The sequence below is a fragment of the Phocoena phocoena genome, chromosome 14 (genome assembly GCF_963924675.1).
Source record: "Phocoena phocoena chromosome 14, mPhoPho1.1, whole genome shotgun sequence".
In the NCBI taxonomy this organism is placed as follows: domain Eukaryota; kingdom Metazoa; phylum Chordata; class Mammalia; order Artiodactyla; family Phocoenidae; genus Phocoena; species Phocoena phocoena.
The window spans coordinates 54,019,611-54,035,762 of record NC_089232.1 but is presented as its reverse complement, the minus strand read 5'-3'; the positions used below and the strand labels follow the sequence as shown (position 1 = coordinate 54,035,762).

The 16,152-nt window shown below is 37.5% G+C and overlaps 1 protein-coding gene and 1 pseudogene across 3 annotated transcripts in view; one reads left to right on the top strand and one right to left on the bottom strand.

The window, feature by feature from the left end:
• Nucleotides 1-16,152, bottom strand: part of PREPL (prolyl endopeptidase like) — a 52,079-nt gene that overhangs the window by 3,093 nt on the left and 32,834 nt on the right. Inside the window, exons 6-10 of one of the 3 annotated variants that reach the window (XM_065890961.1) lie at nucleotides 13,273-13,489; nucleotides 12,479-12,664; nucleotides 8,296-8,493; nucleotides 5,798-5,973; nucleotides 2,709-2,925 (exon numbers count right to left, since the gene is read on the bottom strand). In XM_065890961.1, the coding sequence (XP_065747033.1) occupies nucleotides 2,709-2,925; nucleotides 5,798-5,973; nucleotides 8,296-8,493; nucleotides 12,479-12,664; nucleotides 13,273-13,489 (994 nt within the window). The remainder of the gene's footprint in view (nucleotides 1-2,708; nucleotides 2,926-5,797; nucleotides 5,974-8,295; nucleotides 8,494-12,478; nucleotides 12,665-13,272; nucleotides 13,490-16,152) is intronic. The other 2 variants (XM_065890963.1, XM_065890962.1) reach the window with 2 other exon arrangements.
• On the top strand, nucleotides 3,105-4,636 carry LOC136134095 (sorting nexin-6 pseudogene; annotated as a pseudogene).

Sequence of the window (16,152 nt, the reverse complement as noted above, 5' to 3'; positions counted from 1 at the left end):
GGATCCCGCATGCCGCGGAGTGGCTGGGCCCGTGAGCCATGGCCACTGGGCCTGCGCATCTGGAGCCTGTGCTCCACAGTGGGAGAGGCCACAGCAGTGAGAGGCCCACGTACCGCAAAAAAAAAAAAAAAAAAAAAAAGGTTAAGATGGTAAGTTTTATGTTATTTTACCACAATTAAAACTTAAAAATAAGGGCTTTCCTGGTGGCACAGTGGTTGAGAATGCACCTGCCAATGCAGGGGACATGGGTTTGAGCCCTGGGCCAGGAAGATCCCACATGCTTCTGAGCAACTAAGTCCATGTGCCACAACTACTGAGCCTGCACTCCAGAGCCCATGAGCCACAACTACTGAGCCCACGTGCCACAACTACTGAAGCCCACATGCCTAGAGCCTGTGCTCCACAACAAGAGAAGCCACCACGATAAGAAGCCCATCACTGCAAGGAAGAGTAGCCCCCGCTTGCCACAACTAGAGAAGCCTGCGTGCAGCAACGAAGACCCAACGCAGCTAAATAAATCAATAAATTAAAATTTAAAAATAAAACTCCAACTACCCATGAATAAACTCAGTTGGACATTTTACATTATAAAAAGGTAATAAATGCTAACTGAAGAAAATCTGAAAATTATCCAAGTTGAAAAAGAGTATCACTCATTGGCTTATAACCAGTATTAAAACATTTAATGGGAGCTGCTTTGTTCATATAGCTATATGATCTTCTGTTAACATGTTTTGCAGCTTTCTCTTTTATTAACATTAAGCAAATATGGGCAAATGCAATTCTTTTTGGCTTCCTAGCATCTTAGCTCCTTTTCTGCATTTGGAATATCCCTAACCTTACGAGACAGCCTGCCTCTCACTGTAGAGGAGCTAAATGCCAGATAGTTCCTTTCCCAGCTTTCCCTCAGAGTGAGAGTAGCCACATGACTTAGGTTTACCAATCAGACATAATGGGCTCCAAACTTTGAATGAATTGTGGGATAACTGCGTTACCTCCAATTCTTCACTATTATAAGCAATGTGGGATAAATATTCTTATATATTTCTGATTAATTCCTTTCTGATTTCTTTCTTTTTTAAAAATTTATTTATTTATTTTTGGCTGTGTTGGTTCTTCCTTGCTGCACGCAGGCTATCTCTAGTTGTGGCGAGCGGGGGCTACTCTTCGTTGAGGTGCACAGGCCTCTTATGGCGGTGGCTTCCTGTTGCAAAGCACGGGCTCTAGGCGCACGGGCTTCAGTAGTTGTGGCACACAGGCTCAGTAGTTCTGGTGCACAGGCTTAGTTGCTCCGTGGCATGTGGGATCTTCCCGGACCAGGGCTCAAACCCGTGTCCCCTGCACTGGCAGGCGGATTCTTAACCACTGCACCACCAGGGAAGCCCTCCTTTCTGATTTCTGAAAGTCAAAGGTTAGTTGCATTTTCTTTATAATTCTGCCATTATTGTCTTTGTGCATAGAGTTTTTTCCCTTCTATACTTAGTATTTCTCTTAAAAAACAGATGTACAGATCAGGAATATTTAACACTTATTTACTTAATACAAGCCCACAGTGTATAGCCCACGCCCTCAAAAAAAAAAAAAACCTGAAAATAATTTACTCTCCACCTTAGTCATTATCTTCTAGAATATCTGTTGTACAAGAACAAAATTTGTCACCCCCAGATTATTTCAAGCTGAAAACAATCAAGGCCCAAAAGACTCAGGAAGAAACTCTGATATTCTCCCTAACAGCCTGAAGAATTTAGATAGAGGGTGTATTACAGGAACATCACCAGATAATAAATATGGACTAGCTGTGGTGGGGAAATGCTTAGAGACCAGAGTCTACTCTGTGTCCCATGGTCTCTGCTAACCCAGCAAACATCTGTTTATCAAACTTTTGCTTTTCCATCTCCATGTGAACTGCCTTCTACCCCTTGAAGTCTTACCCCTAACATCCTCTTTCGTCTTTAGCTGAAGATGGTGTTTAAGGTGAATAACCATGGCCACCATTCTGGTCATTTTGGTGAGTTAGTCTGCTGGGTCTCTTCCATGTATACATGTTATTAAACTTTTGTTTGATTTTTCTCCTGTTAATCTGTCTCATGTCAATTTAATTCTGAGACCAGCCAGAAGAACCTAGAGGGAAGAGGAAAATTTCTTTCTCCCCTACACTAACCAGGAAGCAGGAGAAAGATGGAGGTGAAATGAGCGGCTATAATTTCATAACTTTGGACATCAGGAAAAGACTATAGAGCCTTTTCAGAACAGGAAAAGATATTTCAATTGAAATATAGAAAAATATTCCTAAAGACCATTAGTAAGAATAGAGTATGTGAAAATAGAGAGCCCCTAAATCCAGGACTGAAATGTTGATGGGCAAGAAGAGTCAAAGGATTTCACACATTCCAGAGTCAGTGTGCTTGACCTGACTTCCTGGATCTGGTGTTTTGTATATGCTTTGTCTCTTTTCCACCAACTCTAAATGTTCTTACAAATAAAAAATGATCAGTGGGAATAGCCATTAATATCCTTCAGAGGAAATCCTTAAATATCAATAAAGAACACTGTCAGGGAAGTTCTCCCAGAGCTGTAATTCTGTGCTTAAAATTTAGAAGCTTTGTTATACTCCTATGCTATGGTAAAACTGTAACAGAAAATTTTTCTTAGAGCATCTATTACTTCACGCCTCCCTATTCTGTAAACCGTAGAGGCAGAGTACTTACCTCCAAAGTCACAGCTCTCAGCAGCTCTGGATTAGAATTACACAATGCTCCCACAAGCACCCCTCCAGCACTGAAAGCAGTCAGGGTTGTTAGACTTGGCTGAGAAAAGCCTTGGCCATGAAGTGTCTTAATGCAAGCCTCTAAGTCAGCAAGGCCATTGAGTTTTTTAGTTAGACGGCCGTCAGCATGCCACTGGAGGCCTAACTCACCACCTCCCCTGAAATTAAAGGGCAAAAAAGTTTTAGTGGGGAAAAAATGTAAATGATATATAGGTCAGGGTCAGCAAACTACAGTCTGCGGGTTAAATCTCCCCAGAGGCCTGTTTTTGTATGGCCCTTGAGCTAAGAAGGATTTTTACATTTTTAAAGGTTGGGAAAAAAAATATCAACCAGGAATATGCAACAGAGACCATATGTAGCCTGCAAAGCCTAAAATGTTTACTATTTTGTTCTTCAGAGAAAAAGTTTGCCAACCCCTGACACAAACAATCAAAAATTGATTCAAGGCGGTGCTGAGACCCGGGCGTGCAGTGGGGGGCAGCAGGCGTGGGGCAGGCATGGGGGCCTCATCGGCCTGGCACTAATGTCTCGCTTTGTGCCTCCCCCACTCCATCCTCTTCCCTGGCGTGCCGGGCCCCGCCAACCCTGCGGGACAGCCCCGACTTCCTCTCAGAGGAGGACCGCGGACTCAAAGCAATAAATGTAGATCTTCAAAGTGATGCTGCTCTACAGGTGGACATTTCTGATGCTCTTAGTAAGAGAGAGAAAGTAAAATTCACTGTTCACAGAGTTCATTGCCAAATTTTAAACAAAATAAGTTTTCTGTTGTTCGACAACACAAGGAACTTATCTGGCTTCATGATTCCTTCATTGAAAGTGAAGACTACGCAGGTTACATTATCCCTCCAAGCACCACCAAGACCCGATTTTGATGCCTCAAAGGAAAAACTACAGAAACTTCGAGAAGGGTCTATGACAAAGGAAGAATTCACAAAAATGAAACAGGAGCTGGAAGCTGAGTATATTTGGCAATATTCAAGAAGACCAGGGTGGGAGGGAGGGAGACGCAAGAGGGAAGAGATATGGGAACATATGTATAAGTATAACTGATTCACTTTGTTATAAAGCAGACATTGTAAAGCAATTATACCCCAATAAAGATGTTAAAAAAAAAAAAAAAACCGTTGCAGTGCATGAAGTGTTCCTGTGTTGTGTGGCAGCACACCTCATTTTGAGGAAAGATTTAAATTTCTATGTCTTCCTGGAATATAATCAACATTTGACTGTGCGAGGACAAAATAAAAAAGAGAAACTTGAAGATTTCTTCAAAGATGTGGTTAAATCAGCAGATGAAGTAGTTGTTTCTTGAGTAAAGGATGTAGATTTCTTTGAGCATGAACGAACATTCCTTTTAGAATACCATAACCGAGTTAAGGATGTATCTGCTCAATCGGACAGGATGATGAGATCCCACAAAAGTGCTGCAGATGATTACAATAGAATTGGTTCTTCATTATGTGCTTTAGGAACTCAGGTTTCTACATATATATGCAAGTTTTTCTTAAAGGTTCAGAACTGTTTGATAAAACAAGAAAAAGTGTCAGCTGATGAGGACCTCAAACTTTCTGACCTTTTAAAATATTACTTAAGAGAATCTCAAGCTGCTAAGGATCTCCTCTATCTAAGATCTAGGTCACCACTGGATTATGAAAATGGTAATAAAGCACTGGCTAAAGCAAGAGTGAAAAATAAAGATGTTCTGTAGGATGAAACGTCCCAACAATTATGCCGTCACAAATTTGAAAAAATATCTGTATCTGTAAAACAAGAACGTAGAGATTTTAAGACAAGAAGAGTTGCTGCATTCAGAAAAAATTACTGGAACTGGCAGAGTCAGAACTGAAACATGCAAAGGTAGTGTCATATTAAAGATTTAATAATTTAAGTGACATAATTTAGTAATGAGTCAGTTATGAAACCTTATTCTAGTTTTAAAAATAGAGAATCTTAGAAATGAGAGGGATTTTAAAGATCATCTAATGTAAACAATAATATCTACTATAATAGATCTAATGGTCAGCTTTGCAAGACTCTAGTACCTAATATGGAAAAACAGTATCATTTTTTGACTAGTTGTTAAATAAATCTTCCTTAAAAAAAAAAAAACTGATTCAACAAATATGCTTTGAGTGCCTGCTTACTGTTTACCAGACATTGTGCTAAATGCAGGCCTTAAAAATATAAAAAAGTAGAATCCTCTGTCCTGGAGGTCATAATTTTGCGGGGAAAGAGAACAGCTACCAAGCAATGTGGTTGCTGCTATAACAGAACCAGAACCAGAGGAGAGAACATCCACCTGTCAGGTTAGGGGTATATATAGGAGTCAGGAACATGAATGCTTTAAGGAGGTGATATCTAAGCTGAGTCTTGAAGGAAGAATGTGAGTTCCCAGTAGGGCAAAGAAAGGGAAGGCATCAAGACACAGCATGTGCAAAGGCACAGAGGGGAAAGAGGTTGTCATTTGAAAGCATGTAGCGAGGCTGGATGTGTAGGATGTGGATGTCTGGAGAGCAGGACATGTTTGGGAAGTGATGACAGATGCCACTACAAAGATAAGCCAAATCATTAGGACGTTAAATACTACACTGAGGTATTTGGATTTTATTGTGGAGATGGGGAAGTGGTAAAGAATTTTAAGCAGAAACATATAATACTAATTGTGTCCTGAAAACAGCTTAAATAAAATGGAAGTTAGAGTGGAAAAAAGGAAGTCCAGCTTAAGAGGCTATTTTAGAAAAACCCAAACTCATGAGAATTAAATGGAAACAATAATGTAAATAAGAAAGTACAGTGCTTAGTTTATCCATTCTAAAAATCCTAAAAATCTGGTGTAAAATCCGGAAAATCTACCCTTTTGCTTTTGGGATTAATTAATATGTTACTGAATCAGGTTCTACTAGCACAGGTTTAAGAATACACAAATTCAACAATACAAATGAGAAAATAAACTTCTGCTCCCCAATATACTGTTATTTTGAACATGTGACAATACTCCAGTACTCATATTCCAAGCAAAATGTGTTGACTCACCGAACGTGACAATATGCTAATATCCATCCATCGTCCACCAACACCCGCCTTTCAGGCCTGAAATTCATTTTCAAATCCATTCCATAAGCTCCATAAACATGTACCAGGAGAGGTTTCTTCTGCAAGTCTTCAGAATCCGTTTTATGGAAAATAGTCATTGGCACTAATTTTCCATCCTGGAAATGAAGATTTACTATGCAGGTAAAGAAGTCTTCTCAAACAGTTTTAACCCCAATTTTATGTGCTGCTTATTGATGTTGAGCACCAACTTCATTTAATTAAGACAAAAGAGTTACGGTCTCTAAAAATCCCTCAGGTCCTTAATTTTCAGCTACTCTGCTGACCTATAATAGTAACTAGAAAGGAACAGCAAGAGTCTGGCTTGAAAACAGTTTATGAAATGTAGCTTTTCAGGACAGTAAAGTGACTTTAAAGAGTTCTTCACTACTCAGTATAACAATTTTTTTTCTTTCACAACAAGCCAAAATACCTATCAAGGTTAGATATACTAGCACGGTATTCTTCCTATACCTCGGGTTACATATGGGCATTTCTCATCTTTGAATATATACAAATATGCTAATTAAAGAAGTTTTAACAACTCAATTTTCTGTACCCAATAGTAAGAATTCTCAATCATTAAAACCTGAAATCTCTTACTGACCTAACACCCACCCACATCCTCTTCAAAGACCTATTTATTTTTAAAATGTTTAAAAGCAGTTTAAGTTTTATAAATTTTAACATCTAAATTATTTTTAGGGCAAACAACTATACTCCAGTGTAGTTCACACTCAACTGACTTCCTTTCATAGAAAAAGGGTAGAAAATGTTGGTTCTCACCCTGCTTACAGAAACTTAAAAAGCACTAGTTTACATAAGGAAAATAATATAACCAGGCCACTCTCCCTATTTTTTTCATTCCCATTTTGAAAACTTCACTTTGGGGCACTAGAGTGTTATCAAATAAGGAAGAACTCTTCCTCTCATTATTATACCCGTTATGACAGTGTAACTGAATTTTCACCGTAACTGAATTTTCACTTCTCAGTAAGATTCATTCTTATAAAATGATGCAGATTTATTTCTATAAAATAATCTTGTTGTGTTCATCTTCCTGCCTCCTACCCAATAAACAAGCAGAGAAAAGCTTGTTGGTTGAAAACTTATGAAAAGGAAGAGGTAAGGATGGTAGCAAGTCCCGTGATGGCCTGAATCCCTGAGTTCATCAGCAGTGCAAAAATGCCTGTAGTTACAGCAGCTTCCCTTTAGCAATTGTTTCCTTCTTCCCTAAGGTACGAAGAATCCCTTGGCTCTCCAAGAGCTTAGCTTCACTGTTCTTTCCATTTGGCGTAAAATTACAACATTTTGGGAGATTGGTATAAATCCCATCTTTGTAAAACAAAACAAAGCCTAAACATATGTATTTTGTTGACAAAACCCCAAAATCTGGAAGGTGATAATGTGTTAACAATGCTTATTTCTATGCAGTACAGCAAACAGGACTGAAAAGTAGTCATTTAAACTTTATACATTCTATATTTGTTCTAATAAGCGTGTATTGCTTTTATAAAGTAGTTATTAAAGTAGTCTTTGCTTAAAGATATTTTTTTAAAAAATCAGTGAATTAAAGAAAAAATTCACAAGGCAAAAAGGCTTCTGTTTTGATTCATTGTCAGTACATGCAAAATTATCTGATGTATGATGTGCTAAGCTCTGAGAATTCCTTAAATTCAAGGCCATGGTTTATGTATTAATTTGTTCCTCACTTGCTCAAATTTTCTTCTCTACTTACTACCTCCCCAACCTCCCACTGCCCCCGGACAATCTTCCCTCTTTTACGCTAGACTTTGGCCATACTGTTCTCCTTTATACTTCTTGAATGCATTATTTCTCCCTCAATTCAGGGCCTCTGCACAAAACAGAATCCTCCTTCCCCTTTTCTAGCTTAACTCTTGATCATCTTAGAGGCATTACTTCCTCAGAGAAGCTTTCCCCAATTTCTCCAGACGAGGTAAGGTCCCTTTACCATATGTTTCCACTGTACTCAGTACGTCTTCCTTGGCAGCAATCAGTACATTAGTAATTACTTCTTCAAAATCTAGCATCTTCCCCACTAGATTTAACCTCCATGAGGGCATGGAGTCTATATTAGTCTAGTTCACTCTAGTCGATTGCTTACTACCTTCATAATTTTTGTCATAACTACACAGAAACTTGATTATTTTCTTCTTGAAATCAACTTTTAATATTCAAATATACACAACACATGAAATCAAGGGCTTGCTATGATGGTTATAAATTTTTGAATCCATGTTAAAATAAATGCATGAGTATCAGAAGTTAAAAAAAAAAGTCCATGTACCCCTTAAAATCATTTGGGTCTTGCTGTGGAATGTGAGATCCACTTTACTAAACTGTGCTAATGTAATCCCAGCAATTGCACAATACTTGACAAATAGTATCCTTTCAACAAACAGAGGTTCACAAAGACTTACCTTGCTTTTGGCTTCTATACGTAAAACACGACTAGTCTTTGTGATTGGGTCTTCATGTCCAGTTTCCTCAAACAGTTTACCTTCTGAAAACTTATACGTGTAATACTTAGGGGGACGTATAGGAGAGCAAAGCTGAAAGGGGCAGTTCTTTGGGTCTGAATTTGTATCCATTATGAATCCACAGGCCCAAGGTGGGAGCTGAAGAAATAAAAGTTATTTTTACTCTTTATCTAGACACTAAGTATTATTAATTAAATTTCTGGGTCTGCTCCAAACAAGATGATGTGGACATCAAATTTATTTTTATCCATTATCACATAATGCCTCATCTAAGGGTTACTTCAGCACAACAAAAAATATTTCAAGTGAAAAACAAAACTCTATGCAAATGACCAATAAAATAAGGAAAAAGTACAGGAAAATGGTTTATCATGAATCTAGATTTACATGAAGCCTCCTTCAATAAAAAAGTTTATTTTGGGGGTATATAAACTTGGGCAATGAAACAGCAAAATGATTAAGAATAACAGCAAATCAAGTAGTAATTCCAGAACCCAGAAACATCTCCAAGATCTCTATTCTCTATTCTCATAGAACATGAAATTTCTCACGTGTTTTTAATAATTTACCCAGCAGCCCTTACTCTGCTGCCTGGACAGCAGCAGTGATGACAGTTATTATTCCAGGGCTACAAACTGGCTCAGCAGCACTAAAGCATTTACAATTTGTTTTTAACTTTAGCTCCCAGGGTAACCATTGTGCAGAAGAAAACCTTTCCCGCACATCCACTCTGAGAGACTCACAGCTATTACGCTTAAGATTTTTAACTTTAAGAAAAAAGGAAAGAAATCAAAATTTATTCTCTCAGAGCAGCAGGGTCCAGCCTCAAGCCTTCCACTAACATCCCTCTTACACCTTTTAAAGAACTCTAGTAAGCAGGCTGACAGTGTGTTAGAAATGGTACTGAGAGTCAGAACATTAAAAGAAAATTGCCTTTCTTTTCCTGAGTAATTGTAGAAAGGGCAAATTCCTTAGAAAATCAGAGGTCGTGGCACAGCAACGTCACTGGTGGGCATTATTTAGAAAGGGTACGTGGGGGATGTATGCATAAAGAGTGTACCATTTAACCTGTAGAAACTATAGCCAAAGAGCTTATGTTCACAGAGCAAATTCCTTGCAATTAATCCAAAGAATCCACTGCCCTGAAACACTAGGGACATAAATTTGCAATGTCTCTCTAAAAGAGTTCCTAATTTATTCTCCTCAGATTGTGGGTTATTTTCAAGGATAATTTGTTTATTTAAATATAAGCCATAACTAGAAAGAAAAATGTAATCATGGAAGTTGGGAAATCTGGTAGCAAAAGTGAAACGAGTAAAAATTGAGACCTCAGTGGGAAAAAAAGGAAGAAGCATTGCTATTAACCTTGTAACAGAGGCCTCAGATTGAGGGCACAAGGCTCCTCAGCCCTCAGGGGTACAAGTTTTTCTCCCCTTTGGTGACACTTTAAAACATTTTCCATGTGACTCATGTAGTAAGTTTAGTTTTTTTGGTTTTTTTTTAGTAAGCTTAGTTTCTGATTAAATGGTTCCAATAAATCAAAAAGTCTTTTGGGTGTATTTCTTAAACTAATGGGACCAAGGTTAAAGTTTTAATCATAACAAAAACTGTTCCAAGGCTATGGACTTTTTAAAGTTTGTCCAGCTGATATAGAGGTATTAACTATCTCAAGGATATCTTCAGCCACATTTCCTATTGATAAGCCTGCAGTATCATCTATGTATATTAATGAACAGAGCCTGAGAAGAATTATAAGCTAGCCAGGTGATATGCAGATATTCCTTGAGATATTTGACAGAAATAGGTTTAGTTTAAGCATTTTACCAGCTAACCAGTCATTTCATCAAAAGAATGATTAAGACATACATGCTGAAAGAAAATCAGCCCAAGCATGCAGGTTGATCCAGATGAATTGACGTTAGCACAAAGCAAAACATTTCCTAATTTGCTTTAATTAAATATCATAACCAAATAATATATCATAACTAAAAACATCACCAGGAAATACTGATGACATGATGACCAAGGATATGAGGCAATATATTAAGGGCTTCACATTTTCTATTGCTGAGATTGAGTTTATAAAGCTCTTTTAGTCAAGTGCGCACTGGGCAGAGATGTTACATACAGAAATACTTTATAATCCACTCATGGTATGGCTTACAGATGTCCTTTGTATATAGCACTGTCTGTGCATATTCATCAGTGTTATCCAGTTCATAAAAAGGCTCTGATCTATAGAATTCTCTTTAACTAGCACCTGGTATATAATATAGTATTTGATTCCATGTGATGATGACTCAGAACATCATACTCATATCATAATAGGCACTACAGGTTGGGAAAGGTCAAGGAATAAAGAAATAGAGGATACAGAATAAATGAAAGACATGATGTTTGTGTTAATGGAAGTTAAAACAATGGAAACTGAGGCATATCTTAAAAATACAAAAAATATAAAAGGCCATATTTACTTAGAAATCACATCTTAGCAAAGTCTCATGACATTCCTAATTCTGAAAGAATTTTGTTATAATAAATGCATTGCTAGAAATTATATATTTTCTCCCATCCCTATTCCTATAGACTACAATAAGAACAGATGCTCTGCCAGTTTCTGGATTGAAGATGTCTGAATTTGGTATCAATTAGCAAGTGAAAAGACACACTTTTGAATTCAGTAGATGAAAGCAGTAACAAAATTGCTTGAGTTAAAAAATCACCATTTTTGTTTTAGGACATTTATACAGCCTTCTAAGGCACAAGACATTACATTTGATAATTTGATTTCATGAAGTAGATGGAAAATTTTGGTTGTTTTATTTAGGCCCTAGTTATTTCTTATTTATACCACTGTAACAATCTCAAAACTAGCCTCTATGCCCCTTATCTCTTGGTGCTTTGGTGTACTCTAACACGGCTGCCCGATAACCTCATGAAGTACAGCTTGACTCCTTAAATTATTCCCCTGCCCGCACACTTCACATGTTCCCCTCTTCATAATTTACGCATAAATTCACCACCTTGACAGTCAAAGAATGTCAAATCATAGCTTCATCACCTAGAAATTTATTCTGCTTCAATAAAAATGAATTATTAGCAGTTTCCTGAACATTTTCTGAACTTCTCCAGCTTAGAGCTTCATTTGATGGACTTTCTCAGTCTAGAATACCATTCCCTTCCCCACCCATCAAAATCCTATCTATCCTCTTTGGTTTATCTCAAATTCTACTTCTCCTCAAAGCTTTCCTGGGCCCTCTTCCTTTCCTTTGGGCCTCACAGCACATTTTATGTTTCTGATCCCACTTATTTAAACCCATCTTATACTTGATCTTTGTGTACTAGTCTAATCTCATGATAAACTGTATTCTCCTTAAGGCCTGATATTTTGTCCTACTATCTTGCCATTCCAGAGCACCCAATACAGTACTTTGCACACAGAAATTTGATAAACATCCAGTGAATTGACTGGAATTGCATTTTAACAAAAATTGTGATAGTAGTACAGATGGGAAGGTACAAGTGGTCTGTTTGCTGGTCACACAACTCCATATCAAGCAAAACAGAGGGCTCTCTTCTTCCCTTCAGTGCATGCTATCTAAAGTCACATATTAATGCTGCTTTAAAACTGGGCAATAACGTTACCGTTCACCAGTTTTAGCAATAAAATTGGCAAAGAGATGATGAAGATATGAGAATGCAGTGGCAGAAACATAGTAGCAGAAACACAGTGGGTATGACTACTATCCCCACTGGGGGTGTGGGATGGGAACAGGAGGCAGTGGTTAGGCACTAGCTGCCAAGTTGGCCTGAGTTATTACTATATCTAAAGTTGTAGAGATATGTGATATAGAGATAAGCAGAAAGAGAAATACAATGGCACTTTACCTCTGAAATTCATGCTATAAGACAATATTTTTAAGTAAAAGTGCACAAAAAGGAAGGTCCTCTAAGTAATTCTAAAACAAACCTCCTAAACCTGATAAAGACCCAATATGCTAAATTCCATTTAAATTAATTTTCTTTTAAGAAAAAGTATATTGGTATTATTCAAAATTTGATGTTCTGTTAATAAACTGCATATATTTTGACTAATGTATTATCTTTTGAAAATTAAACATACCTTTAGAGACCGAACTGAATCGTCAGCCAGACCAATCACATTAACATAAAGTAGATTGCTATGCTTCAGGAATAGAACACAGTGATCCTTAAACATGTCCAGGTCTACAACTTTGGTATTTCTCTTCATTGTGAAAAATAAATCCCAATTCATAATAGCAGGGGTATCAGCTGCTGTTCTCATTAGCTGTGTGGAACAAAATTAGAAGAGATCTAGGTACCAGAACATGATTACTACTGCATCCAGAAATGAAACCACTGAAAACCAGACCATACTCGTCTTCACTGTTTTATGAAGAGCTGAAGGAACTAACTGTGCATACATCACCGTATGAATGAGCCCAGGCTAGCCTGCTGGGTGGGTATAGCCCAGTGCTTAGGTGACTGGTCAACCAATGGACATCTGAGTGAGAGCACTGACAGCTAGTTGACTGTGGAACTATCAATGAGCCTAGCCAAAACCAGTAAAAGAACTGCCTGAGATCAATCCAAACTGCTCACTCACAAAATCATAAGCTTATAAAAGTTTGTTAAGCCACTAAGTTTGGCTTTGATAACTAATATATTCAGGATAGAGTATGTTTTCATTTACTAATCTTTTTAGGTACAATTAAAATATGAAGAGGTATTAGCTCTAAGGGAAGAGAAAGGGGATTGGTTCTACATAGGAAGATAGCATTAGTTTTTACAATACCCAAAGCTTACAAAACAATAAACTTTTAGAGCAAGAAATGTTGATGTTAGTGTAACACTCCCTAAGAGCCTAAATGGGGACCAGGAGGATACAGGATTTACCTTGAATTCTGTAGGCTCGCCAACATTAGTGAGAATGTATAATTCATCATCTCTGTGTTCTACGTAGTAAAGGACCCCGTGTATTCGCTTCTGGATAAGTACTGGTGGGTCCCAAGGGCTCATGCCATCTATCAACCACACCTCTGAAGTGGTCTTGTTCATAATATTCATGGTGAGAAAACGACTGTCTTTTGTAAGATAAAGGAAAACAAAAAAGCTGCACAGAAGAAAGAGAGAGGGAGAGAGAGATACGAAAACCCAATAAATTTCAAATGCAGGCTATCTTGTTAATGACAATATCTCACTGGTGTTCAGTATATATATTAATTTATAATGCAGATAGAAAATAAAAACTCTTTAGTGAATACTGCTTATAAAAACTGGCTATTATATTTCTCATTTCCTCCCCAAAGGCATTCAAAATAATTTTTCTCTAACATTTTATAAAAAATTTTCAAACATACAGTAAAGATGAAAGAAATGTAAGGTAAATACCGATATACCTACCACTAAGATTCAATCATGGCTAACATTTTGTTATATTGTCTTTATCACATATCTATGTATCTATCAATCTATCTTTTTTTAAAAAATGCATTTCAAGGTAAACTACAGACATCATCTAACTCTCAATCACATTAATCGATTATAGGGCTTTTTCCTGAGAAGAGGAAATAAACTTCCTAGAGGAGATATGTAACTGTAGGGAAGAAAAGGGACACAGTTTCCTTTGTTTTTCTTCTCTGTGCATGTTGGATATCCTTTTTCCTACTCTCCTAGTTTTTACAACAAAACAAACAATAGGAAGAAAAACCCTCACAATCTCACTAACCTAACACATTTTTTAAATTAACTATTTAAATTTTTCGATTTTTCCTTCTAAGGCTTAATTGTATTTTATACATGTCTTTTTTTTTTTTTTTGTGGTACGCGGGCCTCTCACTGCTGTGGCCTCTCCCGTTGCGGAGCACAGGCTCCGGACGCGCAGGCTCAGTGGCCATGGCTCACGGGCCCAGCCACTCCGCGGCATGTGGGATCCTCCCGGACCGGGGCACGAACCCGTGTCCCCTGCATCGGCAGGCGGACTCCCAACCACTGCGCCACCAGGGAAGTCCTATACATGTCTTTAAATAGATGTAGTTATTTAAAAAATATAGATGCAATTCTGGCTTCTGCATTTAGGTTTTTTTTTTTTTTTTAATTGGCTGCGCTGCGCGGCACATGGAATCTCAGTTCTCCAACCAGGGATAGAACCTGCGCCCGCTGCAGTGGAAGCGCAGAGTCTTAAGCACTGGACTGCCAGGGAAGTCCCTGCATTTCTTCTTACACATATTATCATCTTCCCCTACATTAGTTATACAGTCTGTGATCATTATTTTTAATGGCTACCTAATATTCTATCGAGTTGAATTATCATAATTCTTAAAAATGTAGATTTTAATGTTTCATTGTAATAAATATAAAAGAGAATATGTCATGAAGACAGTTTCCCTCTCCCTAACTTAAAAAATAGATTAATTAATTTGGTTGTGCTGGGTCTTCTTAGTTGTGGCCGGTGGGCTCCTTAGTTGCGGCCGGTGGGCTCCTCAGTTGTGTCTCACTGGCTTCTTAGTTGCGGCTCACTGGCTCCTTTAGTTGTGGCATGTGTGCTCCCTAGTTGCAGCCAGTGGGTTCCCTAGCTGCAGCAGGCAGGCTCCTCAGCTGAGGCTTGCCGCCTCCTTAGTTGTGGCATGAGAACTCCCATCTGCGGCATGCATGTGGGACCTAGCTCCCCAACCAGGGAACAAACCTGGGCCCCCTGCATTGGGAGTGCAGAGTCTTAACCATTGCACCACCAGGGAAGTCCCTCTTCCCAACTTTTATAGTTATTTCCTTAGGATAAATTCTTAGTAACAGAAATACTGTTTTAATGATTAAGTATTTTTATGACTCTTGATCAATAATAAATACTATCCCAAGAGCATTACACTAATTCATACTGACACACTGGATGCCTTTAAATATTCTACCTACATGTTTCTTTATTACAAAAGTAATTCATACTGAAAATACTAAAGAATATAAAGAAGGACAATAACCCTGAATTCCATTCCCCAGAGATAAGCATTTTGGTAAAATTCCTTTTGTACTGGATTACATTACCATGTTTGTCAATTTTATTTCTTTGCAGTGTGTCCATTTTAAACTTGGTGATGTAGTTTACATTATTGGTCTATAACCATCTCTTTATAAATTAAGGACATTAATTTGTCCTTTTGGTTGAAAATACTTTCCCCCATTTTGTCATATGGATTTTTTTTTACATCTTTATTGGAGTATAATTGCCTTACAATGGTGTGCTAGTTTCTGCTTCATAACAAAGTGAATCAGTCACACACACATATGTGTCATATGGATTTTGTTTACAATAGTTTCTGACATAAGAGTCTAATATTTTAGGTAATCAAGAATATTGGTACTACCCCTGGTAATTTCTTCTATTGATTTTATGCTCTGGAAATATTTCAACCAAGCTCAGTGAAATACATATATTTTCACCTAGGGTTTTTTTTTTTTTTTTGACGGTTTTATTTTTACCAATAGATCCTTTAAATCTTTTAGTAATGTATGCTAATGTACAAAGTGATGAAAATTATTTTCGCCCAAATATTCAATATTCACATTCTAGGGTCTGTTTTAGGGTTATCCTGGTCTCTCTTATTGGTCTGTCAATTTGTATTATTTTAACTGTTGTGCCTTCACATGTTTTAATATATTGTTGTAAGGCAAATCCCCTGCCCTATCTTGCTCTTTATTTTCAACACTTCTTTTGCTACTTTTATCTACTTATTTATGTGTAATGATGACACAGGTAATCAAAAGATAAATTACTCAGTCAAT